This window comes from Eucalyptus grandis, chromosome 2 (assembly GCF_016545825.1).
Source record: "Eucalyptus grandis isolate ANBG69807.140 chromosome 2, ASM1654582v1, whole genome shotgun sequence".
NCBI lineage: Eukaryota > Viridiplantae > Streptophyta > Magnoliopsida > Myrtales > Myrtaceae > Eucalyptus > Eucalyptus grandis.
Genome location: NC_052613.1, coordinates 46,036,617 through 46,063,273, shown reverse-complemented (window position 1 = coordinate 46,063,273; position 26,657 = coordinate 46,036,617). Strand labels below are relative to the sequence as shown.

Sequence of the window (26,657 nt, the reverse complement as noted above, 5' to 3'; positions counted from 1 at the left end):
CCTCGTATTTAAGGTCACATTTCTTTTGCATATATTTTTTTCCCGTGCTACTATAACAATAGATTACAGGATTAAAATGATTGTTTTAGTAACACGACATGATCGTGACATGCGACATCTCTATTTTCTAATCTCATTGACTCAGCATTTGTTAATTAAGTGCCCTTGTCCTCATATTTAAGGTCGCATTTGTTTTGCATATGCTTTTTCCCGTGCCATCATATAATAGATCACGGGATTAAAATGAACCAAAATTTTCGATGGGGTTGGCATCACCATGGTCATTAGACAATAATTACGGACCATATATACGGGCGGACAGATGTGCATCAGTCTTGAGATTTAACTAAAAATCATCAGTCCAAACTCCTTAGGTTAATCTAATCCTCTATTTCCAGCCAAAGCAAATGGAATCCTCTTATCCATAGCCGCCACTGAAGAAGGAAACCGACATTATGATTGAATTTGAATCCCACCATTAGTTTGGTGAATTTTGCTGTGAATCGTCTCTAGCACGAGCAAGAGGTTAGTGTGTGCGTGTGCATAGACGTATAGAGGAGTTATATAAAGAGATCAGATGCTCAACATTGATCTGACTTGACTTTTTTCTGACTTACTTCCTTCACTCTCCTCCTTGATTTCCTGCTTTCAAGGAAGGGCTAGTATAATGGAGGAGCAGCGAACCAAACATGGAAAAAGAAAAGAAAAGAAAGATCACAGATCAGACATGGCTTGTGGATTGAGCCTTGATCGAGGAAGAAAGAAACGCCACGGCCTCTCCGACCGTCAAGTAGAGGTTATCTGGCCTTAGCAGGTCCTGCCCTTCATCTGCTCTTTGCAATTTTTCCATCACCTCTCCGAGAGGATTCACCAGCACGAGCTGCGCAGCACGAGTTCAACGTTCACCCGAGATTCAAGTTCTCGACAGATTGAAATTGTACCGACGTTGCGTCATTAACCGAAAGGAACGCAGTTTCTGGAGTACTTACCTCGGCGCCCTTCTTATCCATGGCTTTTCTCAGATCCTTCAAGAGCGATACTCCACTTGTGTCTATGGCACTCACAGCTGAGATGGCAACGAGGACATTTGTTATGCTTCAAAATCATTTACATGGTTCGAAGGCTTGTAATCTCTATAGTACATTTGAGTCACACAATGCAAAAAAATTCGCGTTTGTCGGAACAGACGAATCAGCTTGATCTTTTCATCATCTTGCTTGTCAGCTATCCATAACATGGAAGATAAACATACCTGACAAGTCCAGAATCACAAATCGCAGGGTCGACTGCTGCTTCTCATCTTCTTCCGTCTCGTGATCTTCTATCCATCTTAATATCCTGTTACATCCAAAATCCAGAAAAACCGGTACATGCGCATTCCTTTTCTTTACTGATAAAACTGGTTGAGCAGTAGAGTTATGCAGCGACAATTTACCTTTCATTGAGGTAAGTAGCATTAGCGAAGTTAATTGGAGCTTCGACGCTCAAAATGAGGAAACCGGGGACCCTCATGGCTTCCTCGTAGTGATGAAGATTCCGATATATGTCTGTTCCGGGAATATTACCCAGCATAACCGTCTTCGGCCTCGTGATTTGCAGGAGGATCTTGAATAGGGAAATGCCAACCTGCCAAAAACACCATTGTCACTTGTTTGAGCAGTCATGTCTAATTCGTCTTGTAATCAGATTTTGTCCCTTTGTCATGAAAATCGACAGAGTTCAAGAAAAGAACAGCAGCTTAAATCTTCTCGTGAAATCGAAGAAAATCCGAAGCTTACTGCAAAAGCAAGACCATCTTGGACGGAGATGAATATGACTCCCAGAAACGCGCACAACATCACGACAAAGTCGAATTTGTCGATCTTCCAAACGCTGTAAGCAGCAGGAATGTCGATGAGGCCTATCACTGCGGTGACGATGATCGCTCCCAGCACGACGTTGGGCGTGTATTGGAACAGAGGCATGAGGAAAAGAAGAGTAACCATCACGGTCACAGACATCACAATGTTTGACACCGCTGTCTTCGATCCCGCATTGTGATTCACGGCCGACCGTGAGAAAGCACCTAAAAAGAAACGTATTAGGCTCCAATGTCCGCCTTCTCTCATGCACTCTCCTTGCATGCTCTTTCTATGAAAAGTATTCCGACAAAAATAGAAGCCGAAGGCCTCTAAGAGGAAATCGAACCTGTCGTGACGTAGCAGGAAGTAGAGGAACCGACAATGTTCATGAGGCCGATTGCGATCATCTCCTTGTTTCCATCCACTTGGTAGTTCTTCAGAGCAGCGAATGTCCTTCCCACTGCAATTCCTTCCTGCAATGTAACAGACCTCAAATTAGAAATACTCGCTTTATGCTTCACGGTATTTTCTTCATCTACCTCGAGCTTCATGTAACTATGTATACAGCCGAAAGTAGAGTCTCAGGGCTATCATCTCAGTATCGCAACTCCAATGGAGGCAAAGAGCACATTAACTTTAACAGTTCTAGTGAAAATTCGCAGCATCCCTAGCATTGCTCGTGAAGGAACTAAGTTAAAGTCCACTCACAGTGAGGGAGATGATGCCGGTGACGAGTCCGGTCTTGATTACAAGACCCAGATGGCTACCATGGAATTGCAACATGTTCCAGGAGGGAGGGTTGAGGCCTTCTGGTAATTTCCCAATCTAATAATCGACCAACGAAACGAACGTGGACACGAACATGATATGATCACGAATCAACAGACGGTACAAACAAAGCTATTTACAGGCACTGGAGAGGAAATAGATTGTAATACCACACTGATGCCGTGGCGTTGACCCTTGAAGGCGAAAACGAGGAGGGTGGAGAGAATGACGGACATGAGTGGAGCGCCTGCCGACACCCAGAACAGCTTCGGCCTTCTCATGCTCTGCACGGAGTTCCACCACACCCAGTCATCATCAACACATCCCAAACACTCCACACTCTTTCCTTTTGCGAATCCAAAAAAAATTTCAGCCATAGTCGTTGTCGTATGTTAATAGTACTTAAGGTTCCTCTCCTTCCAATTTCGTAAAGTGAAAATTTTAGATTGCATACACATCTGCGTTTGGCGTAGAGACAAAAAGAGAGCGATTCCTTAAAAAAATGAACCTCGCTATAGTTGTATTCCGATATAGATGATTGAAAGAGATAATGAAAACGTAAACATGATGTAGAATCATGCTTAACCTTGGTATGGAAGTTATGCATGACCTTTTCTCTCGAATGATTTATTAACCATTGAAATTCCTTTCATCAATCAATTTCTTCCTCTAATTATATAAAAAAGTATGACTTGTTTTTAGTAGACGGCCTCAAAATATAATTAGTAGCTTATTCATATACCCTACGTCGTAAGTATTCTCCTTGCTCTTTTCTTAGCTTCTAATTTCTGTCTAATCTGATCGTCCATGTTTAGAAACAATGTCAATTTTACACCGAAAGCTGTATCCACTATATTTATATCAATCGAGTGAAGTTGAGCTGCTCCGCACGTTTACTTGCTAGTTTTATCCAGTATTTTGCTTTTTATTGTCATTCTAGCAAATTTACAATTCTCATACCTATTTGGGTAATAAATCTCTAATGGAACGTACAAGAAATAATAGATCTCAGCATATTTCGAAAATAAATTTTTAAAGATAATTATTAGTTTATATGTAGATAGTATTTTGGAATTCTTTTATGTCATATTTTTTAACATAGTTATAAAATGCCCGTGTATTATGTAACTACACATTATAAAAAGAATATATATTCTCAACTGATTAAGGTGAGAAATCCATTTATATGATATGATAAGTAATGTTTTGATGAAAAAATTATGTGAGAGAATTATTTTAAACATTACACGCAATCTCTTACAAATAAAAGCATATTAGAAAATCAACCAAAAGAATAAGTTTCCACAAGTATAGAAATTTTTAGTACATAATGATCATATCCTTTTCCCGGGACAGAAGGAATAGAGGGCGGTGACGTGATATGCATCGTCGTCGGCGGCGCGCAGAAAACAGTGGCCGAAATCGAAGTCGGCCGCGAATGACGTCACGACGCGTGCGATGCTGGTGTCGGTCAGTCGGACTGTCTGTACAGTCGGCGGTTTTCAAGTGCGTGATTTTCAGAGAGAGAGAGAGAGAGAAAGAGAGAGGAAGACCGCTTGTGGTGCAGACTCTGAGAGACCAACTGACTGATTGATTGAAGGAGATGACGAGGAGGGGTTTTACTTACGACGTGTCGCGCCACCAGAAGCAGCACCAGGAAGCACACCCCCATCAGTATCGTCTGCCACGACCACTGCACACAAGAAGCAAAACAAGCCATCCCCCAAGTTCAACTCCAAGTCAACAGCTTTTGACCCCCTCTCGAGGCATAAATGTTGCCTAGTGAAATTCGTAAGTGCATGTAAGTAGTTTAGTTTCAGACGACCTGCGGGGGGCCGTTTTGTTCTACTCAAAGCCTGAATAAAAAAATCCATTTTTTTCCAGAAGAAGACGATAAAAAACGGTGCTTTTGCTCGCAGGTGATTAATGGGCTATACTGCTTTTCTTACCTGGGCAGGTCAAGACAAAACTGATTAAGTCTCGTGGAACCGAAAAGCAGAGACATAAACGTGAAAGCGACAAGGGAATTTTAAAGCTCTGAAATCATTTTTTCCCTTTCACGAACTTTGACTCCGGAAGGGGAAGAGTAAACTGAACTTGACTGGTGGTCGGTCAAAGATGAGATACGACACAGCTAAAAACATGGGGTTAATTAGATGAACGAATGACTGACCTCGTTGACGTGATGGAAGACAGAGCTCAAGACAGGGACCAAACCCATCTGCTTCGTGAAATGCGTGATCCCAAGCAGGCTCTTTAGCTGCTGCAGCGACACTATAATTGCAGCCCCCGCCATGAACCCGATGAGAGTCGCTTTCGACAGGAAATCGATTATGAATCCCAGCCTATTAGTTGCCAAAGATCAGTACGGCGAAATCCGAGGGAATTGAGATAGAGCGAGCGACCAAACCTTAGTAGTCCCAGAGAAGCTTGGAAGAGGCCAGCGAAGAAGGTGGAAGAGAGGGCGAGCTGGAGGAACAAGAGCGCGTCTTTGGTGGGCGACGCCTCTTGCCTCAGCATCGACCCCATGATCAGCGACGCTATCGACACCGGCCCCACCGCCAGATCCCTGGAGCTCCCCAGAACCGCGTACACCAGAGGCGGTACAAAGCTCGAATCTTGATTTCCAGGACATATTCAACACCCAACAACACAAAAGGCGAGAAACAGATATATCAGAAAGCAAAACATCTTTTTAATGAAACAGTGCGTAATTCGAAGCGGCGAGCAATGAGAGGAGGAGGAGAGTAGTCCACTCACAAAGACCCACGATGGGTGGTAAGTTCGCTAGCTTTGCGTAGCTTATTCCCTGCCCATTTGAGTCCAAAAGACAGTCAGAAATCTCAAAAGTATTAGCAGCTGCTTTCAAAGTCGGTGTACCCTTAAGAACTTAGACTTGATAAGGATATCAATCATTTTCGAGAGCGACCGAGTGTCGCATATTGTCAAGCGAAAGCATATGTGTGCGCGAGGTTAGGTGACGACCTTGACATGAGAAGCAAGTGATGTACCTGAGGGATGGCCAAGCTGGCGATGGTGAGGCCAGAGATGACGTCAGATTTGAAGAGCTTGAGGCTGTAGTTGGGGCCCCACTGGAGGATCGGGAACACGTACTGGGCGGCGAGGATCCACCGCCTCCTGGCCGGCTGCCCCTTGAACTGCCGGAGCGGGTCGTCGGGGAAGAACGTCTCCTTCAGCCTCGACCCCAGCTTCTGGGCCATGGTCCTCGCGGGCGGCACCACCACCCTGTGCGCCTCCATCGCTGTTATCTCCATGCAGAGCGACTGCGGGCCGAGGGTCGTCGTCTTCGTCGTGTTATGACTAGGGTTTGGATCCATGTGACCGCCAGAGAGAGAGAGACAGAGAGAGAGGTGTTAATGGCAGGGGTGAGTTCTAGTGAGAGAGAAAGAGAGAGAGAGAGAGAGAGAGAGAGGTGTTAATGGCAGGGGTGAGTTCTAGTGTTTCTACTCTTTGGTTTGAAGGTTTTATGATTTGAGCACCCAGTGGCTTTGCTTTTTATTATGCGATGGCGCGGTACCACCGGATCAATCGAAGACCGCTACCAAACAAAACTTCTGTCTCTGCGCATATGTGTGTGTGTGTGTGTGTGAGAGAGAGAGAGAGAGAGAGAGAGAGAGAGAGAGAGAGATTATGGTAGTGAAAGAGAAATTATTGTTTTTCTCCCTTTTAAGGTAGGAATATGATGGCCTGAGAACCTCATTTAAGTAAGGTGTCTTTGTTGAATAAGGACCTTCTTTCACGCTTCAATTGTGGACAGGATAATCCCAAGTTGGTGTGTATTTTCAGGCATCGATCAACTGTGCATGCGACGTTCATGGTGTCAAATCAATGTCCGCAATATAACCTTTCTACGGCTACACCTAACATCGCCATACTCCGGGCATATGTTGGATGCTTGATATTAGCAAGCATTGATTCATTTGACCATGCAACTCGTCTCCCTCGTCCTCATAAATTCATAACATGCATTACCTCGAAATTTGGACCAATAAAAGGACCATAATAACTCTGATGGAAAAGAGATTCTGTAACGTACAGCGAGGGCCCCTATGTATTCATTCGAACACCCAATGGTGATAGCCTGATGCGTCATGTTTTGGGGTGGAGAAGAGCATTCCCACGGACGGGCTAGCTTCACGTGGGGATGGTCTGTCCGGCACGCGTGGGTAAGAGACGGGGAAATGGAGTGACGGTCCCTCTCCACTGGGTGGGTGATGGTGCAGTTCTCGAAGCTTTGGTCATGAACTTCAAGTTTCGTCTGCGTAGAAAAAGGCCGAAAAGTGAATAATTAAAAGAGAGAATCGGCGACCGGCAAGGGCTATATATTTATGTGTGTGTTCATACATGGATAGACCCGAGAAGTCACGAGCGAGAAGTCACGAGTTTGTGTCTAATTACGACGCGGCGATATCGAAGAGGAGCTGTCCCCCCAGGATTACGAAAATTAATCAGAGAGGAGATCACGCACTCGGCCTCGTGTCTGGACGTATTATGAGCGAACACCACATGGATCGCCTGTTTTCTAGCTTTTGTTTCACGTTCTCGAGCAGAAATGATGTTCGTGGGCCTTGTCTCTCAATGATTCAAATCCCCACATGCAACCATGCATAAGAACAAGACTGGAAAAAAGCCTGCTTGCGTCTTGCTTTTGGTTGCTTCCCCCATTATTTTTATTTTGTTTCTACTCCGCTTTTCATTATTAGCTTAAAGATACAGCTCCACAAGTCATTACCGCCAAGACTATCCATATATTTCTGCAACACTCAGACGAGTGGAGATCTCTTCGTCTCAAGTGAGAGCTTTCCGCGGAAGGGATGATTTTGCTCTTCATTTCAACCGAGAAAAAAAGAAAGATATTTTTTCGTGAGAACTCTCGATGAAGTGTCAATATATCGTTGATCACCTGATTTCCTGATAAGTTGTGGGTTCTTGCTTCTCCGACCAAGAGATACTGTCGGTTGCCCTTGGAGAAATATGTGGACGATCAATCTTCGCAATTTATATTTTCTTTCCGTTACCTTATTGGCCGGACAAAATTTTCAAGTGGGGAAGAGGAAACGATGGTCTACATATATATTTATTTATTTTTCTTGTAAATGTATGAAAATTTTTACATGATAAATGTCAGATACTGTGGAATAGTGGTAAATTTTTAGATGTATTTTGTGCCGGGAGAAGAAAGGGGGGTTGGAGGGGATGAACCATGCAATACCCTAACTTGAGAGTACTGGATGTAAGAGATGATGTGCATAATTCTTCAATATTATTTCTTTTGTAATAACTACATTTAAAATAAAAAAAATGTAAATACTCTAAATTTAACCCCTCAAAGTTGACAGCAACTAATTGGGGCGTTGAGATTTTCAATTAAGAAACTGAAAGATATCCTTTGAATTTCATCAATTGGATTGAAAACAGTTTTGGATTAGACTGAACTGCATAAACCAAAAGCTCGAATCTAACCGGTTCAAGCGATATTTTTGCAAGATTCTCTTAATCATCTCATCTCATCTCATACCAACTTGTTCCCAGACACATCACAATGGTAGTCGAATTTGTGTCGTGAAAGTTAGAGTATGTCCCACACACCTTTACCTTTCTATTGGCCTCCTTTCTCTTTCTCTTTTCCTGCGGTCACAAAGGTCCTCCACATCCCAAAGTGACCTGAATATTTCATTTGTCCCGTAATGCGAAATGCGCAGAATAGCGAAAATTATAATATTAAAGGACACGGCCAAAAAGGGGCTGACCAAATTTGACCCTCAAAGGACCACCCTATGGCCAGATCTTTACGTGATCTACCAGAAAGGAGAGAAACCCTTTTTCTCTCTCCTCTAGTGGAATTACTTTATTTCTTGTATGGATAGGTCGATTGAGTACCAGTCATATGATCAAATCCCAAATACTCGATGGCGAAAAGGAGAAAAAAAAATTCAAATTGGACCTAAATTAAATCGAACATGAAGCATGTGCGGCATGATACTTTTGAATCGTGGTACGGTTGAAATCCTAGCAAAGCAGTTTACTTTACTCGCCAATTAGACTTGAGGGTCTTATGCAATTCAGATAAAAGAGCTCTAGAGATAAGCTCGAGCGACGTTGTGGGGTACTCACTTTCCGCCGACCGAGTGAGTTAGCGACGATAAAGAAGGGATTCGGGTATTGGGGAAGAAAAGGCCGTAAAGCAAGCTTTCACTTCCTTTAATGATTAAGAATGATTTCTGGAGATTCTCGCCCCGGATCATGAGCTTCTTGCATAATGCTGGTATAGTTGGGATGTAAATGAGACAGGGCATGATGGAAAACGATGAGGAAGATAGAGATGAAGCGATCTTTTTTCCATCTCTTTTATTAAAGGAATCTCAACATGGGCCAGTAAAGTGAAAGAGGGGTAGGCAAGAATGGGGAAAATAGTTCAAAAAGTCTTAAAGTTATTGCTCGGTGGCCAAGTTACTCCTAAACTTCTTAATTGTATGAATTTAGTCCAACACCTTTCAATAGTGTTAATTTAATCATCAATATTTTGATAATTTGCTAATTTAATTCTAAAACTTTTAACGATTTGTCAATTTAAAAATCGCTATGTTAAAAAAATAAATTTAAAAATCGCTAATGTGAAGATTTAATCAACACCAATCATTTTAATTGTCACTAACAGAGAAAGTCTTTTTTTTTTTTTTTCATTCTTGTCCTTTCCTTTTACTTTTTCTATTTTTTTTTTTTTTTTTTCCCAACCCTCACCCTCGTCCAGGCTAGCAAGGGCAAACTTAAGCAAGGTCTCCCTTGTCGGCCCAAATGTGGGCATCCCTTGCCCAAGGTCAACAAGGGTAGCCCTCGCTTGAAGCCAATGACCTCTACCGGCCATCAATGAGGCTCAGTGATGGCTAGCTCGTCAATGGCTAGCGAAGGGAAAAAGGGAAAAAAAGAAGAAAAAGAAACAAAAAGGAAAGGGAAAAAAGAAAAAAAGAATTGCACAAATTGTTTATATCAGCACCGCACAATAAGGTAGACCACTACATTAGCAATTTTTGACCAAAATTGGTCAAAATAATTAAAATGGTAAATCGTTAAAAATGTTTAGAATTAAATTGACAAATCATTAAAATATTTAAGTCTAAATTGGCACAATTGAAAGGTTTAAGGGCTAAATCGACAAATTATCAAAATGTTTAAAATTGAATTGGTACAATTGAAAAGTTTATGATTGAATTAATTGTCCTACAATATGTTTAAGACTTTTTCGACACTTTTCATGAAAATGAAAGCCCCCATGATGAGTTTGGTTTAATATGAGAAGATATCAAACCAAACTAAACTAGTGCTATCCTCTGGCTATAATCGGGTCGAACATGACTCACTTATTGAAATACTCTCTTGTAACATACCATGTTGACAGAAGTATGTCAAACTAGTAGGGTAGTTTTAGGTTACCTAGCGCTACGCGTATCTTTATTGGGGTCGCCCATCGTTGCACACGAGATCGAGATTCCAACACCAAGATGAACTCTTAAATAGTGGGAAATAACAGGTGTTCCAGGAGCTTCAAAAGGGCCGCAAAATAATGAAGCTAACGTAGTCTTGATGTGCAAAAGCTAGGAACCCAGCTTGTTCGGTAGATAGATATACATCCACCTTGAGACCACATATTTTCAGGGTAAAGCTATTCAAAGTTAGATTCCAAGGTAGTTATCATAAGTTCGACCACTCCTATTTACGAACAACATTCGGCCAATTCTCTATCTCTCTCTCTCTCTCTCTCACGTCGTATCTAATCTTTAGGGAAAGATTTTAGGACCAGGTGTCATGGTACCGACTCTGTGGGATGAAAGGAGTTGCTTCTTTTTCTCTCCACCATCTGGTTGTTTTTCAGTGCCAGAAACAATAAAGAGGGGTCCGAGAAAATGTTCTACTTTTGAGGTATGGTTGACATTCTTTGGACCACATGCATATTCTTGCAATCATGATAGATCTTTGCCCACGATACCACCACAAAAAGCAATTTACATACGTATGGCCTCTTTTTGTGGTTCAAAAAGGTTCCCAATTTGAAGAAGAAGAAGCAGAAGCAGCAGCAGCAGCTCAGTTTTTGCTTTTCTGGGACCGTTTTCTTTGCACAGTGGCTCTGCTGGGGTCTCTCTCCGTGCCTGCATTATCTCCTTCAATTGGACTCACAGAACTCTAAAGAGGAAAAAGGTAGTGGGTTTGAATGTTACAAGCAAATATGGATGTTAACGTAAGGATAGCTGATGCGGATGTGTCTCTTGAGAATGCAATCAATTCCACAGTGCGATCAGAGTCTAGAAGCTGCATGTAGGCCATGGTCTTTAATTATGTAGTCGAAGCGGCAAGGTGGGCTTCTAATCAAGTGGCGCATTACTAAAGCGTTTTAATTCAATGTTGTAGTTAGATTAACCCAGTGAATGAGTAAATGTCACTCAATTCATATTGGGTTCATGTTCCTATCTGTACCCCAATTAAGAGGAAACCCAACATCCACGGTTTGATCATCCTATCAAGTTAGATATTCCCTGGTTAGTCTGGCAAGTGTTCACAATATTATATGACCATATTGTTATTGTCATCGTCATCATCCATTTTATACTTTTTGTCACCGGCTCATCATTGAAATGGCAATGGAGCTTCACAGCGATTTGTCACATTGCGTGACGTAATCCCTACTTAGTTGATGTAGTATGTATTCTTCTGAAAATAAAAAAAAAGTGACTCCTCTATCGCATGACATCTTGTCTCATCAATCAGATTAAGAATATTTCATAAGTCAAAATATAATTTTTTTTGTATACCCACTGTAAGGTTACTATTTTTGGTCATGCCCCATGTATCACATCAAAAGGTTCTTGCAGAATCCGAAAGGCATCGAATTTCTTTTCCTTAATCGATTTGACCCTTAGAAAATATACGTTTCTTGCAAACGCTGACCATTCAGGCAATCGGTCCCTACTGAATGATGATTCATTTGTCATGGACTCAATAAGAGGCGGGATTAACTTGAGAATAGAAATTGCGTATGAGGTAATCATCTGAATTATTAACGAGTTGTTCTTATTGATGTGGCCATACAATATAATTATATTGAACATCATCCTCACTCCCTCCCCTAGATGAACTTGCATCTAGTCTCAACATGTCTCATCGATTTTTCAGCTAAAATATGATTACCTTGTTGATAATGTTTCTTTGATTTCACTGTTCTTTCAACACCAACAAAATAGAGACCACAAATTTATGTAGTTTGAGCAAGGTGGAAAAATGTCCATGGCCATAAATAAGCTAAATGAAAAAGATATTGCATAGTCAATAGGCAATGTGGACTAAACCTATCGGAATCATTCATTACATACGGATTATAATGGACCCACATAATTAATGATTCTGATTATATTCTTTTGTGTGGTTCATAGTCCATGCATTCTCCAGAGAAATTCACCAAAAACAATCAAAGAGCAAGCCTCATAGAGAGGCGTATAAAAGTACATGTGTCAAAGCAAAGATAGAAACCTTGAACACTTGTCTTGTCGAGTTAGTTCGCTATTCTTTCGCGACAAATCTTTTGGAAATTTGATTGGTCGCCAGATCAAGCCAAGTTCACCGTCCAAAAACTACAATAATATTAGAATATTTAGAATAATAATAATAATATCTTTATTTATTAATTTAAAATTTTTAAATAATTAGCAATACTCCTACAATATATGAGATCACTAGTTCAAATCTTTCTCAGTGCCTTATTTGCCACCCTTGAGGTTCTAATAGATGAAGGCGTGATTTATATTCTAGCACTCCTCTTTGTACGTAAATTGGACTTTGGTTTAAGACTAAGCATGAAAATTTATAGTAGGAGAGGTTAATAAGGATCTGAAAAGATCTATTGGATCTGAAAAGATCTATTGCAAATGTATTAATCTAGGATTTTGGATAATCAAAAAATTAGTTTATTGTAAATTTGTCATGGGTATACCGGTTTGGGATTTTTTTTATGATATTAATTCTATTATTTTTAAACATCCAACTCATGTAACGTTTGATTTAATGTTCGAGCAAGATGAAGGACGAAATTTAATATTTATCAATAGTCTAGAGATCACATTAAATAAATTAAGAATTCAAAGAAAACATTACATATTAGGCCAAAATTCGGGAATCATTTGTCATTTTCTCTAAATTTTATGTGTGTTTTTATTGAAAAATTTAAAATTGCTTTGCTATTTATTTTTTATTTTTACGTTTGACCCCACTAAAAATTTCAATTTATAAATATCGATCCATAATAGTCTATATTATGATTTTTGCTTGTGTAGATTCAGCAAGAACTTTGAACTTTCATCCCCTCTTTTAATGAAGACAGTAATAAAATAAGGTTAATCGATTGAAAATTATTTTCATTATTAGCTTCCTCCATGCTTCCCGCTGGGGGAGTCCCAATGTGGGTAACGTTTTTTATATATTGATATGATGATTTACATGTTCTTTAGCTTTCTATGCTCTACTTGTGACTTTCTAACTAATATAATGTTGGATATTTTAGCAGTTTTGAAATATTTACAATAATAGCTTCGATAAAAGTTATGACCGCATTGAAAACTATCATTATTTTTAACGATCACATAACGGCTTCTTAATGGTCATATAATGTCATTTTAATCGTTTTGTAACTTTTAATTTATTTCTCAAATAAATCCTTCATTATTTTACAACGGCTCTTTTAACAGCTCTATTTTGTCTGAATATAAAAATAAGATCTCATAAGACAATCTAGAGAGATACAAGAGAATATCCTTTCTTTCTTTAAAAAACTTTTCCTTTCCTTTTCCTTTTTGTTGGGTTATACACAAAAGTTGTTCTGTTTCCTTCTAATATTCAATGCGGAGTATAGAAGAAGGTCTGTTGTATCTTGGGAGGATAGTCGCTGAAGCCCTTACGCACCGAGTTTCGTACTCCGAGGGGCAGAATTATCCTTAAGGACAGTGTTTGCACGCCTCAAACATTTGTTTTTCTATTTTCTAATCCTTCATAATGTATTAACAGCTATTATTTTTTTATGTATTCTTATACTTTTTCCAACAATCTTAAGGATAAGTCCTATGGATTTCCAAGTTGAAGTTGTTGTTGTGCTGCCACTGCAATTGGAATTGAAAGAATGATCGAGAGGAAATTACTAATCGTGGGTGGATGTCGTGGGAAATTACTAAGCATCATCAAAAGTTTCTTGGTCATTTTGGTAAGGTTATTAAATGTCAGGTAAAATCTACTTTGAGGCTTTAATACCTAAATTTGTTTCGAGAGGAAGTTGGGTGTTTGTAATTATTTGCTCACTCAAATTTGTGATTATTCGTAAGCTTCAATCCACTTTGGGTTTTCCTATTTTAATTTTGTTCATGATCTGGAAGTTGTAATTTTAAGATTAGAGATTGTTTGTTCATTGTGACTTCATTGCTCCCATTGTTTTAATTGGTTGACTGCTTGATATTAACCATTATGTAGTGACCCATTTTATATTTTAGAAACGGAAAAAAAAAAACGGAAACATTGGATTTTTGTGAGTAAATTTTTACTTTACAAAATGGTTTCAAATTCTTACCATCTGAATGTTAGCGACTTCTAGTATCCGTCAAGGAATTTTTGTGTCGATAGGACAAGAAGTATGTCTCCAAGCTTGAGAACCACCGTAATGATGTCATTGTTAGTAGAACCATGTTCTTCTTGTTATTTAAGTTTTTGGAAAATTCATTAAGGCGTCAGTTGCTCTTCCATTAGGAGAGAGCAATAGTGATTATGATGATTTCATGATGCTGCTTTTATAAATGTTTTAGCAAAGCAACAAATTTTCTATCGCTGATATACCATTTAGTGTTGACGAGTGCTTGGTATTGGGTTTGGTGGAGGCCAAATTTGTCCTTACAAATACTCACTTCTTCAAGCTTCTTTTTATTAGAATAAGAGTAGCTCCTAGTGCAAAATTTTCTTTGAATGAATATGCCATCATCAACGAACTTATATGTCTGGCTAATTTGAGTAGAGATCAGAGTGAAAAGACAGAAGTCAAAGACTCCATGACAACCAATAAACGCCTCAGGTAAGATCAATTTTCACAACAATAGAATTTTTGTGGATTTTGCGGCCATGTGAATATAGATTATGACATTTTACATAGTGGATTTTCGGCTGTATTAGAAGAATACAGTGATGTTAAGTGGATCTCGGATTCATATGAGACAAAATCCGAGATCCACTAATGAATATGTGTCCACCTTGTGGAGGTGTTGTAACTTAAAAAGTAGTCAAATAAAATTGTGGGGGGAAATGACAATCCTGCTAACCAAAATTTGACTTGGTTGAAGCAGATGATCTGATGATGTAATTATTGTAATCATTTTCCAAGCCAATATTTTGGCAAATGGAAATGAATTGGTGGTAGACTCAAGTGCTACTAAGCATATATGTGTAAACAAAATGCCTTATCCTCCTAAGCTCCAATGGGTGAAGGAGAAGAAAATATTCACTTTTTTTTTGGTAAATTGAGAACTATTCGAGTTCTTGAGAAAAATAGAAAATTCATCTCACTCATATATGAAAATGAGGCTAAGTAGTTGAAAAACTCTTATCAGATATTCCTTTGGGAATAAATTGACACCTTATGTGTCTAAGTATCGTGATTGCCAAGTGGCAATAACCCTTGCAATGAAAAATTTTCAATGGTAAAAAATTGACACGTCCAATTGAGGGATGATGTGATAAAGCAGCTGCTTAATGATGGAATTATGTTCATTAATTATATGAAGTTAGAAATGGATTTTGGCCAATCCTTTGACTATACATCGAGGGGAATGGACAAGCCAATTGAAGAAAATCAACAATGATAGTAACCCAACCTATGTGATTGACGATCCCATGAATTAGGTTCATATGAGTAATAACAAGTCATTTGTTGATCTAGTGCACTATTAAACATTATTGTCCATCCTAAGGTGAAAATAGTACAAAATTGTAAGGAAAAAGAGGTTGAGCTAAGCTCTTAATAAAATTCCATTGCCATTATTGGTGGTGTATTAAATTGCAAAATACACTTGATAGAATCACCTATATAAATGTGGAGTTGGGCCGCTCCTATGAGAATTTTTGGCGAAAATTTTAAAGCACTTATGAATAAACCAAGCACGCGCATGGCCTATTAGCGCAAAACCGCGTTGAACAATAAAGTTTGTGGGAGTGTAATGTGATTGGTGAAAATTATAATTCACAAAAGAAATTTTTGGTTCATAGAAGTTTCAAACTTCACCACTGATTTCGTGAATTATATTTCATTCTTTCTAGGGTTGGTTCATAGCCTAACAAGCACCAATTCCGATGCATTACTCTCCAATAACCCAGCATTATTTTATTTTCTTATTAAAACTTTTTGAAATATGTGGGGGATTGTTGGATATTTCAACAGTTTTGAAATATTTACAATAATAGTTTCGATAAAAGTTATGACCACATTGAAAACTATCATTATTTTTAACGATCACATAACGGCTTCTTAATGGTCATATAATGGCTTTTTAATCGTTTTGTAACATTTAATTTATTTCTCAAATAAATTCTCCATTATTTTACAACGGCTCTTTTAACAACTTTATTTTTTCTGAATATAAAAATAAGATCTCATAAGACAATCTAGAGAGATACAAGAGAGAATATCCTTTCTTTCTTTAAAAAACTTTTCATTTCCTTTTCCTTTTTGCTGGGTTATACACAAAAGTTGTTCTATTTCCTTCTAATATTCAGTGCGGAGTATAGAAGAAGGTCTGTTGTATATTGGGAGGGTAGCCGCTGAAGCCTTACGCACCGAGTTTCGTACTCCAATGGGCGGAATTATCCTTAAGGACAGTATTTGCACACCTCAGACATTTGTTTTTCTATTTTATAATCCTTCATAATGTATTAATAGTTATTATTATTTTATGTATTCTAATACTTTTTCCAACATATAATGTTCATATATACCCATACAAATCAATGAATGTGAAATTTGCTCCTTTATTATGGTTAATACAGGCTTTGACCTAGGTTTAGAGAACCTCTTTTCTGTCCATTAAGTAACTGCGCCATATATATAGTTTGGTTCGTTTTGTAAACGCTTGAAATTGAATAATTAAAAAAAAAAAGTATATCTAACATCATCAATCAAGGGCTCATATCATAGTACTTCCAGTCATCTTTCTCTTGCATGTTGTTTCTGTTATTTCGAATATTTTGCTATCTACAATATCTATATGCGCATTTATCTCCACATAAGTTGTCGCACGTGTGAGAATTGATGAGAAAATTATCAAAAAAGTCATAAAGTTATTACATTTATATCAATTTAATCATAAATATTTTGATTTAGTCAATTTAGTTATAAACATTTTAATTATGTTAATTGAGTCCTAAATCTTGTAGGAATTCGTCAGTTAAGTCCTAAAGTTTTTGATGATTTACCAATTAAGTCATTCAAGTCAACATTGATAAGAAATTATTAACATGGTGGCTCAGTTAGCACCATTTGTCCTAGATAGCACAGTCATGTTGAGATGACTAATGTTGATATGGATGATTTTTATAATTTTTGAGAATTTTGAATTTTTTTTCTTTTTCCTTTCATTTTTTTCTTGTCTTTTTTCTATTTTATTTTGACGGCTACCAAATTTAGCGAGAGGTGGCCTTGCTCAGCCCTTAACAAAGGCCAATGGGATAACTTTTTGGTAATTTTTCTGAGGACCGACTTACACAAGAGGGAGCGTTCAATCTAATGCAACTAGTTCATCATATTGTATATGCCGAAAACCATATTTTATATTGGACGATTTTGAGCCACAAACGAGTGATAAAAGCTGCGAGCTTGCGAATTTCACACGTGTAGATGAAATAACATATAGGCAGGCGCAGCAAATGAGGGAGGGAAGTAGTTGAAAACATTGTGATCATTGTCATACCAGTGGCTAGCGATGAAGCAAATTATCAAGGTAGGACATGTCCAATCTAATTGGTCGTACAATCCACTAATAGATGGATGTCCCATCCTAAAACTGCTCCTACACAGTCTCACTTGATTAGAAAGCCCAAATGCCCAACTCAACAATCACTTAATCAACCAAACGTCAAGTGATGCGTTGACCACTCAAACAACCTTTTTAAGGTCATTCGATGTGCTAAATCATGATTAAATAATAGAATTATTAAGATAGGTAATAATTTCATATATGAACCATTTAATCGCCCGCGACCTATGAGCTTGTGTTCACGCAAATAACCCAAAGAGAGTTATTGGGATAAGTATATCGGATCAATCAAATCAAGAATCGCTCCAACTGGCGATTTGATTCGGTTCCAGCAGTGTTTGTCCAATTCCCAATTCTAGGAGGAAATCGAACCAGATCAAACCAATGAACTAGACTGACTCTTTTAAAATATCTATATATATTTAAATTTCTCAAAAATAACAATAAACCTTAAAATAGAAACAACTCTAGTATTTTTTTTAATTTTTTTTAATGATTTTTGCTAAGTGACCAGTTACATTGGATAAGATTGGACCAAGAATCGATCACCTTTAGAAATTTGGCAAACATTGCAATTCATACCTTGGTTTTAAGAGAGGAGGAGACGGGATGCAGTGACCATTTAAACATCGTTTTTAAGGTCATTCAGTGTTGCTAAATCATGAGTACATAGTAGACCTGTCAAAATGAGTTTTAAATCCATACATGACCCATTTAAATCATACATGGGGCATAAATGGGTCACTTTAATATTTTTCTTTAAATAGGTTAGAAAGTTTGAAACCTAAAATAAATGGGTTTAAATAGGTTGAGTTTATAACTCATTTCCAACTCAAGGCTCACAAACACTCTCTCTCCCTCTTTAGCCTTATAAAAATATTTTTTTTTAAAAAGGACTTAATTATGTTTTATTTTTCTTTTCCTTTTTCCTTCCGTCTTCCTTCTTCCATCTTCTATGGCTGGCAATCGACCAAGTGATGGAGGAGCTCGCCAATCTCGCTCGACTCAATTCGTTGGAATTGGGCAAGCTCAAGCCTTGTCAGCTTGTGATGAGGCTCGAGCTCGCCTATGGCTAGTCGCGGGCCATTGTTGTGGCGGCGGGCTGGCTGAAGAAGAAAAAAAAGAAATAGCAAATTAAGAATAATTAAAATTTCAATTTTTAAAAAAGAAAAATATATATAATATAAAATATAAATTTATTTCATATTTCAGGTAAACCGAGAAAATATTTTTATTTTTCAAGAAACAAAAAGAGCCTCGTTATAAAAAAAAAATTATAAAAAAGCTCATAAGAAATAATATTTCATAGATTTGGTAACATGAGTCAGGTTGACATGAATTGAATATGGGTCGAGAAATTTGCATTACGATAAATAAATAACAAATAAGTTAAATAAGTGAATTTAGGTTGGATAATTTGTGAACCAATCTGACTCATCCATTTAGCAAGTCCGGTACATAGCCATAATACGACGGAGACGTCCTGGTCGATCAGGACCGAGGGTCGAGTCGAGAGGCCCATCAGCTGCAGTCAAGCCCAACTGTGGGCTGATGGCCCATAACGCGAGGCCCATATAGTCTTCTTCCCGCATCCGTCCCTTAAACCGTCGTCCCCAACTAGAAACCCTAGCTCCTAGAACCTTCCATTTTTTTCTTCACGAAGCTTCAAGTCTCTCGGTTTTATAGCCCCTCGGAGACCCTCCCCGTCGCCTTCCTGCAGCTCGCAAACCCTCCCCTAAACCCTAGCTCCGGACCTCGAATCCCCTAAGAATGGCGAAGCGACTGGTGCCGCTGCTGAACCGCGTGCTGGTGGAGAAGATCGTCCCGCCCTCCAAGACCACCGCCGGCATCCTGCTCCCCGAGAAGTCCGCCAAGGTAACTAACTTCCGGTCAAGTCAAAATGTGTCGTCATCATCCTCCGTTTCGTTTCGTCTCGATTCGATTTGATTCGAGCCGTTCCGTTTTTCTTTTGGACAAAAACAGCTGAACTCCGGGAAGGTGGTGGCCGTGGGGCCGGGGGCGAGGGACGCGCACGGGAACGCGATCCCGGTCTCGGTCAAGGAGGGAGACACGGTGCTGTTGCCGGAGTACGGAGGGACGCAGGTGAAGCTGGGAGAGAAGGACTACCACCTGTACAGGGATGAAGACATCCTGGGAACGCTGCACGATTGATCGATCCCGGTCCGTGTGTGGTCGGCCGGTCGGTGGGGATTTTGGGCGGATTCTTGCGCTCGATGTCGAACGACGTTGTCGAGCTCAAAATTGTTGAGTCAATGAGATCGATTTGTATGCCGTGCGATTCCTTCTGTTTAATGCTAGAATGTAGAGCTCGATTCTTCTGAACGACGTGAAATTGTAACTTGTCGTTTCCTCTCATTTCCATCGCTGGGTTGATATCGATTGAAAAATTGAGTTTTTGGATCAACCCTATTCGCGGGTGATTAACGATCTGCTCTTTCTGTTTTACTTTCGTTGGGATTATCTTGAATTATATAATTGGGAAAACGTGATCTTGATGGTCGTGCTTTTATGAGGACGATCTAAGTTTCTTATGCTGGTGGTTTCTGGTCCGAGTCGTGATGGGCGAAAAGCATGGCATTTGCTTATGAGTTGGGTCGTGCTAAAAACGAACTCCATCGCCTCAACTGCCGATCAAAGATCAGTTGCTCAATAGATCTTGAACCCTGTCTTGGGTCTTATTTGAGTCATTTCACTTGTCGGGCTGCATTTGATAGCAGTGACCACGACGATTACCATTGGTGTTGTATTGAGCGTATTGAGCAAGATCATGCGATCAATTTACTCGACCAAACAGATTAGTAGAATCAGATAAGCCCAACCGGGAGGTGAAGTCTCTTCATATAGACCAGAATCTGCAATTACAAACCCCATGCCCGTGTTAGACCGCATTTGTACGGGTCATTTGCACCCGATCTTGATCTCATATTAGTGGAAGGAGGAGCTGTTGATCATGAGAATGCCACTAACTATTATTCTGTATTTCTCTTCTTCGACGCCACTTGCTATTTGAGTACCTTCACTTCTTAACAGCAAGCAGCGGGGCTCTTCTAAAGAGAGTAGAAAACAGCAAATCTTGAAAGTCAAGAAACTACTGCATCTCGTGTAAGGCCTCGGCATCGGATCACAGACCAGGCGAGAGACTTCACCCATAAAAATGACTAGCCAGGATTCAAGAGTTGAAGAAATCGACAGTGGGCCACCAGCAAAGACATGGGTTGGAGAACCTAGAATCTCCATGATTGCCTTCCCAAGACCCTGGCTCAAGGAAGACTCCATTATGAAAAGATCTAAACACATAGTACTGAACATAACCCCCATGGCATTCAGAAGTCATGCTCGGTGAGAAAGCACAAACAATTCACAAGAATCCTACGGAGTAAAGACCAAGCAGTTTTATTCTTCAATTCTCTCTTTCTTCTTCTTCTTCGATTTCCGATCAGAATGCTCTATTGACTGAGATGAAGCAGCTGAACCGTGATCTCGGGAATGCTCTGAGAACTCTGCAGTTGTTGCACTGCTATGATTCCGCCCAGAGTCTTGAGTACTATTCATCAATCCCAGGGAGTCAGTGGATTCCTGAGGATATCTCCTATTGTAAGGTTTTGATGTCTCTCCAGCATCAGTTATGCCGCTTTTCTGCCGACTGCTACGAGTGTAGGATGTGTTTCCTCTGGATGAGCGTGAACTTCTCAGTCTACTGTTTGGTGTCACAGAGGAAAATTGATGGGAGGCATTTGTAAGCGACGTTCCGGGTCTAAATCTACCGGATGTGACTTTGGAAGCAAGTTTCTCGAGCTCGTTAGGATCTGGGTAGTGGACCAGGGAGACTCTCCTTGAAATCTTCCCAACTGTCAAAAATAGAAGTGAAGTGAACTACAAACGATTGCAGACCAGCTAAACTCAATAATGCTCAATGAGAGAGAACATCCATCCCAATCTGAGAACTTGGAAAAACAACTAATGATACCAAATAAAAATATCTCCGCCTAGAGGTATAACACATAACAAAACCGGCCATCAGCAGATGCAGGTGCAGTTGGTCACAGAATCAAACAATGGAGAGACAATATGAAATGCACTATCAAAGAAAGTATCAAGTCAAGTGAATGGCTAAGCTTGCAAGAGAAGTGTTCAAGGGAAATTCTCATCCAATCGAGTTCCAACCAAATAACCTCAATCGATACTGTGCACTTTAAGCAGATGCACTAAAGGATGTCTATCAAATTAAACATAGCTTACTAATACAAAACCAGTGTGTCCAAAAACGAAAAGACAAGAACAATATCAAAGCAACCGATACTACAAAGTAAGTGCTAATTCATCATGAATTGGTCACCAATCTCTAAGGTAATAGCCTGCTTATATCTACCCTGCAACTAATCATGGATTTCAGAATTTTTTTTTTTTTTTTGCCTTGATGCCTAGCTCCCACAAATTGATCGATAAAATTCTTAATTGTTTCATTTTAATTTTTATGCCTTCCTGTTTCTGGAAAGTGATTGGTGACTCACGTTGGCAAATTGGCAAAGAGCAAATATCTAAGGGAGCTACTTTCGCAGATCCCACCTTAGGATATATCAAGAATGACACGAGCACAAAACATATGAACAGATGAACATGAGAGGGTAAGTAAAATTTGCCTATTAAAGTATATCTTGCACAACACATTAACATAGAGATAAAGCCCTCATCTACCCTACTCAAGGCACAACCCAAAAACCAAGAAAATAAATAACATATGCACAAGCTTTGGTTTAAGAAAAAGTGCATCAACATGAGCAGTAGCGCATACCGATTCTTGAACCTGAGGAAGAGGACGTGAAAACTGTTGCATCGGGCTCCTGAGCAGCAAAACTAACCAGATCATATTCCTTGCCTTCAACAAAGAATAACAACACATTGAGACAGGTAAGCAAGTTAAGATACGAATAGAATTCCACTTAGCATAAGAAAAATTTGTTCTGTCTTGAGAAGGATTATAACGGTTACCAGATGAATCCTCAAAACTCCCCAATTTCCCGTCACGATGAAGTTTGAGCTTGAGTTCTTGGCCACCCAAATCAGGAGGCTGCAATGACCACAAAAGGGTATCGCCACAATCATACCCATGCCAACAAGAAATACTCAAGATAGAATTTTTAAGCAAGAACAGTAACCAACAAACTGCCAAAAAGAGCAGACCTACATCATCTAGCTGAAAACAGAACTGGGTGGTATCTTCCCAATCCTCACAATCTAACAACATAAAAATCCCAGAAAAGCAAAACCCAATTTGACGCAAAGAGACTAGACAAGCATGTGCTACTATTCGGCATTGTTCTTAATTCCTTCAGAGAAAGCCAGAGGCCAAGGGCAGCGAATGGGTTCGCGGTACCATGTCACGAGGCCACTGAATGAGCCAAAGTTCGGTGGAGTCGGAAGCGTCGAGATCGACCAGAGCTTCTTTCGCATCCTCCACGTATTCCGGCGGGGGCACGTACCCTTCGCCAGCGCCGGAAGCTCCACCGTCCATTGTTCACCGAGCGAGCGGAAAGCTCGGGGGCCCGGGCAGCTCCTATGGAGAGAGAGAGAGAGAGAGAGAGAGAGAGGGAGGGACGAAGACAGATTTTGTGCAGTCCTTTGAGAAAGAGCGAAAGATGCAAAACCCTACACAGAACAGGGAGGAAGACAACCCGACCCCGCCGGAGCTCAAAACGACGCGCGGGCAAATTCAGGAGCCGGCTTACGCCTGTGGGCCTGAGAGTAAATGGATGGGCCGGTCCGAAGCAAAAAATTCAAAGCCCACTGCCACCGGGAAGCTGGCAATGTTTCTGATTGGGCCAATTCCATAAAAAAGCACGAAGCAACTTGGGTCAAAAATCTGGAGAAAAATCTTTGAGACAAGGAAGGGGCAATGGGTGTCTTGGCTTGTCTTTTTAGCCAAAAGGTCATACATTTAGTGGAGTTTACGGAGCAACGCGGGTCAAAAATCAGTGGGTCTCTTGGCTTGTTCTTTTGGCCAAACATAGAAGACATGGCCGCAAACAACTCGAGCTATGCGGAATCTGTGGAAGCTGGGTTATGGGAAATATGTGGAATCTTGGGGAAAAAAAAAAGGAAACCCATAAACTTGAATGCTAAAGGTTTCATTTTATTCATTGCAGCTCATCGCCGGAATAGGGAAAAAAGAAGAAGAGAAACCCATACTTGAATGCTAAGATTGATTAAGAAATTCACAATCTGCTCGTGATTCCCTCTATTCGTCTTTCCGTCTTCGTCTTTGTCTTCATCTTCTTGACGGCCGACTCCAGATTTGAAACAAAGCCCCGTCCATGGCCGCGACAAGCGAGGTCGAAGTAGGAGGAAGAGACAAAAAAAAAAAAAGAGACTTGGGTGGGTCGATAACCCACCGTTGTCCTCGTCGTCCACGCCGCCGCACCTATCTCCTTCGCCGTTCGCTTCCTCCTGGCTTTGCATGCCGTCTTCCTCCTCTTCTTCCTCGTCGACGGCGGCGGGGACGCCGTCCTCCTTCACAACCCTAACTTTCTTGTCCTCTTCGAACTCAATCTCCTCTTCCTCGTTGGAATTCATTGTCACAATCACGATCTCACGCTCGCCGGGATGAGAATCCAGTGATTTCTTGGCTCGATTCCGAACAAAAACGAACAGAAATCTTCGAGAAAATGGAAAATAATGGGAAATTTTTTTCTGGGTGGGATATGAGTTAAAGTTTATGCTTTTCTTGTAAAATAAAGTTTGGGACAATATTTAAAGTTTATGCTTTTTTATGGAATTGGGCCTTATCTGATTGGGTCGCTAAAGCCCCAGAGAGGGAAATCTCTCCCGTGAGCTAGTTGGGCTCTTAACCCTCCTTAGCCCTTATGGGGGAGTTCATTTGCTCTAAGGCCCAGTCGTTTTGTTCGAGAATGCTTTTGAGCAAATCTTCTGTGCACGGTCATAAATCCTGAATGCAGTCTCATTTGCAAAACTACTTCAAGATTGGCGCAATTGGTTTGGGACTTTGGAAGATTTCCCGTTCGTAAGCTGGAGGTCACTTGGTTTGAGCCTAACCGATTGCATGCAAGTCGTTGTGGTTTAAGACTAATTTGTGAGGTGTTGCATGAGTTTCAGATAGTCAATTCTCTATCCCGTGCTCCTAAGTTATCGAAAGATTAAGTCCAGAAAAAAGGTAATTCCATGGATGCCATGCCAGAGATTGTGCGGACCAGATTAGTTTAGTGCATTACTAACTCCATTTGAAAATTTTATTTGATAATTATGAGTGGCGAATGCATTTAAGATATGTGATAAAGAATGAACTTACTTGTGCGTATGCAGGTTTTTGTATTTATTTGTCTTTAGCCCTTATAACATTTTGCGATTCTATAATAACTATGAAAAACAACCAAACTCAACCTTTTTATCACAAAAGGATACTTTGTTGATTCTTGATCAATAAGGGCGTTAAAGACACAAAAAACTGACACAAGGACACTTGAAATGAAAAAAACATGAGATGAAAGGATACCTAAATGCCAAAAGTTAGGAAAGTGACATTTAAATACCAAAATCGGAGCAAAATTGATCGGTTAAACGTCAAGGACAAGAAAATTCGGCCAAAATGCTCACGTAATGATTTTCCGACGAATTTAATGCAAAACGACGTTGTTTTGCACATTGATGTGGCTAGATAGTGCCAAAATGATATCATTTTTGTACTGACTTTAGTAAATAATTAATATAAAAATTAATTAAATTAAATTTAAAACCAATTTTTTTTAAAAAAAAAAAAAAAGGGAAGGGAGGATAAAGATGAACATATGGTAGCGGTTGAGGACTTAGCCCTCATTGTCACTGCTTGCCCCGCCATTGTTGGGAAGGTAGGAGGAGGGTCGGCTAGGGTCGCCTCCTCCCTTCCTCTTTTTTTTTTTAAAATTAAATTTAATTAATTTTTATATTAAAATTAGAATTGTGCTAAAACGATGCCGTTTTTGTGTTTATGTGTTAAGTCAGCCTTTTGGCGAGCCACATAAACAAGAAAAATCAATAAAAAATTGTCACGTAGGATTTCTGACGGGATTTATCGGATATCGGATGTGGCACTCAAGTGTCTCATTTAAAAAAAAAATAGCACTTAAATGTCACTTTTATAATTTTTGACACTTAAATGTCTCATTGTACCAAGTTTTAGCATTTGGATTTTCTTTTGCCACGAAAAATCTATGCTAACTCAACTACAGCACAGCTTGCTATGACCAATCATAGCAAAGAATACAAAAGAGGGGTCCATTGAGCCAAGGCTCTATTAACCCCCATGCCCTCTTCAAACTTCACTACAGTGTACTACGCAAATTAGGGGAATAAAATACAGCAGGATTTATAAAAATTTCCGGAGACAACGGCTATTAATACTGGACAGTCCCGCAGCACCCTCTTCGAGCAATCCCAGTACAAAAAAAGAAAGGAAACAATCGCACCAAACCCACAAGCAACCAAGCCACCAGATGCCAAAAAACACCCAAAAATCAAAGCTCAGAACGAGGGTTTCCCCAACTCCAAGATATTCACAACACACCCCCTCTGCACTGTAAGAAATTATAAGAAGGTTCCAGGAATCAAGGGTCATGTGACTGGACCCTTAAGATAAGCAAGAACCTAGGTTTTGTGTCCCTTCTCTCTCTCTCTCTCAAAATTCCCACAGAAGGTTCTCTTCTCAGAATTCAGTCAAAACCCCACTTTTGGTCGCACTCTCAAGTCTGGTTCAGCGTTAGAGATCTCACTTTTGGACTCTCTACTCAAGTCAGTGCAATGACAGCTTCTGCAGAATCTGCAAGAACAAGAACAGGAAGGAGACACTGTATTGGAGCCAGAAGCGCGGTTTTCTTGTTATGGGTCGTCGTGGTTTTCTCGGCGGAGCTGATTCTGCTTCTTGCTGTGCAAGATAAGAGCACCAGGGCGACAACTAGTAGAAGCGTCTCCTCGG

The 26,657-nt window shown here is 39.9% G+C and overlaps 3 protein-coding genes across 3 annotated transcripts; 1 reads left to right on the top strand and 2 right to left on the bottom strand.

Annotated features, from left to right (window-relative positions):
* Positions 1 to 439: 439 nt before the first annotated feature.
* On the bottom strand, positions 440 to 6,139 carry LOC104433203 (probable sulfate transporter 3.3). Its single transcript, XM_010045883.3, has 13 exons — positions 5,621 to 6,139; positions 5,370 to 5,418; positions 5,020 to 5,227; positions 4,783 to 4,954; positions 4,237 to 4,302; positions 2,780 to 2,893; positions 2,550 to 2,666; positions 2,188 to 2,314; positions 1,779 to 2,065; positions 1,436 to 1,626; positions 1,253 to 1,338; positions 990 to 1,066; positions 440 to 880 (listed from the first exon to the last, which is right to left on the bottom strand). Exons 1-13 carry the CDS (start codon positions 5,945 to 5,947, stop codon positions 722 to 724), a joined length of 1,980 nt encoding a protein of 659 aa, XP_010044185.2. The 5' UTR covers positions 5,948 to 6,139; the 3' UTR covers positions 440 to 721.
* A 13,163-nt stretch (positions 6,140 to 19,302) lies between these two features.
* Positions 19,303 to 20,140, top strand: LOC104433201 (10 kDa chaperonin, mitochondrial). The gene is made up of 2 exons (XM_010045882.2): positions 19,303 to 19,549; positions 19,658 to 20,140. Exons 1-2 carry the CDS (start codon positions 19,445 to 19,447, stop codon positions 19,844 to 19,846), a joined length of 294 nt encoding a protein of 97 aa, XP_010044184.2. The 5' UTR covers positions 19,303 to 19,444; the 3' UTR covers positions 19,847 to 20,140.
* Positions 20,141 to 20,504: 364 nt separating this feature from the next.
* LOC104433200 (mediator-associated protein 2) lies at positions 20,505 to 23,747 on the bottom strand. Its single transcript, XM_010045881.3, has 4 exons — positions 23,070 to 23,747; positions 22,685 to 22,763; positions 22,488 to 22,571; positions 20,505 to 21,543 (listed from the first exon to the last, which is right to left on the bottom strand). The coding sequence occupies exons 1-4, from the start codon at positions 23,205 to 23,207 to the stop codon at positions 21,089 to 21,091; spliced, it is 756 nt and encodes a 251-aa protein (XP_010044183.2). The 5' UTR covers positions 23,208 to 23,747; the 3' UTR covers positions 20,505 to 21,088.
* Between the last annotated feature and the right edge of the window lie 2,910 nt (positions 23,748 to 26,657).

Excerpts from the sequence above, each read along its gene's own strand:
- LOC104433203 (XM_010045883.3), bottom strand. The coding sequence starts at position 5,947 with ATGGATCCAAACCCTAGTCATAACACGACGAAGACGACGACCCTCGGC. Across the intron at positions 1,627-1,778 it reads AAGATGGTCTTGCTTTTGCA|GTTGGCATTTCCCTATTCAA; the intron begins GTAAGCTTCGGA and ends TGTTTTTGGCAG. Across the intron at positions 1,339-1,435 it reads GCTACTTACCTCAATGAAAG|GATATTAAGATGGATAGAAG; the intron begins GTAAATTGTCGC and ends TGGATGTAACAG.
- LOC104433201 (XM_010045882.2), top strand. The coding sequence starts at position 19,445 with ATGGCGAAGCGACTGGTGCCGCTGCTGAACCGCGTGCTGGTGGAGAAG. Across the intron at positions 19,550-19,657 it reads TCCCCGAGAAGTCCGCCAAG|CTGAACTCCGGGAAGGTGGT; the intron begins GTAACTAACTTC and ends GGACAAAAACAG.
- LOC104433200 (XM_010045881.3), bottom strand. The coding sequence starts at position 23,207 with ATGGACGGTGGAGCTTCCGGCGCTGGCGAAGGGTACGTGCCCCCGCCG. Across the intron at positions 22,764-23,069 it reads TTCAGTGGCCTCGTGACATG|CCTCCTGATTTGGGTGGCCA; the intron begins GTACCGCGAACC and ends TGGTCATTGCAG. Across the intron at positions 22,572-22,684 it reads GAGTTTTGAGGATTCATCTG|GCAAGGAATATGATCTGGTT; the intron begins GTAACCGTTATA and ends TCTTTGTTGAAG.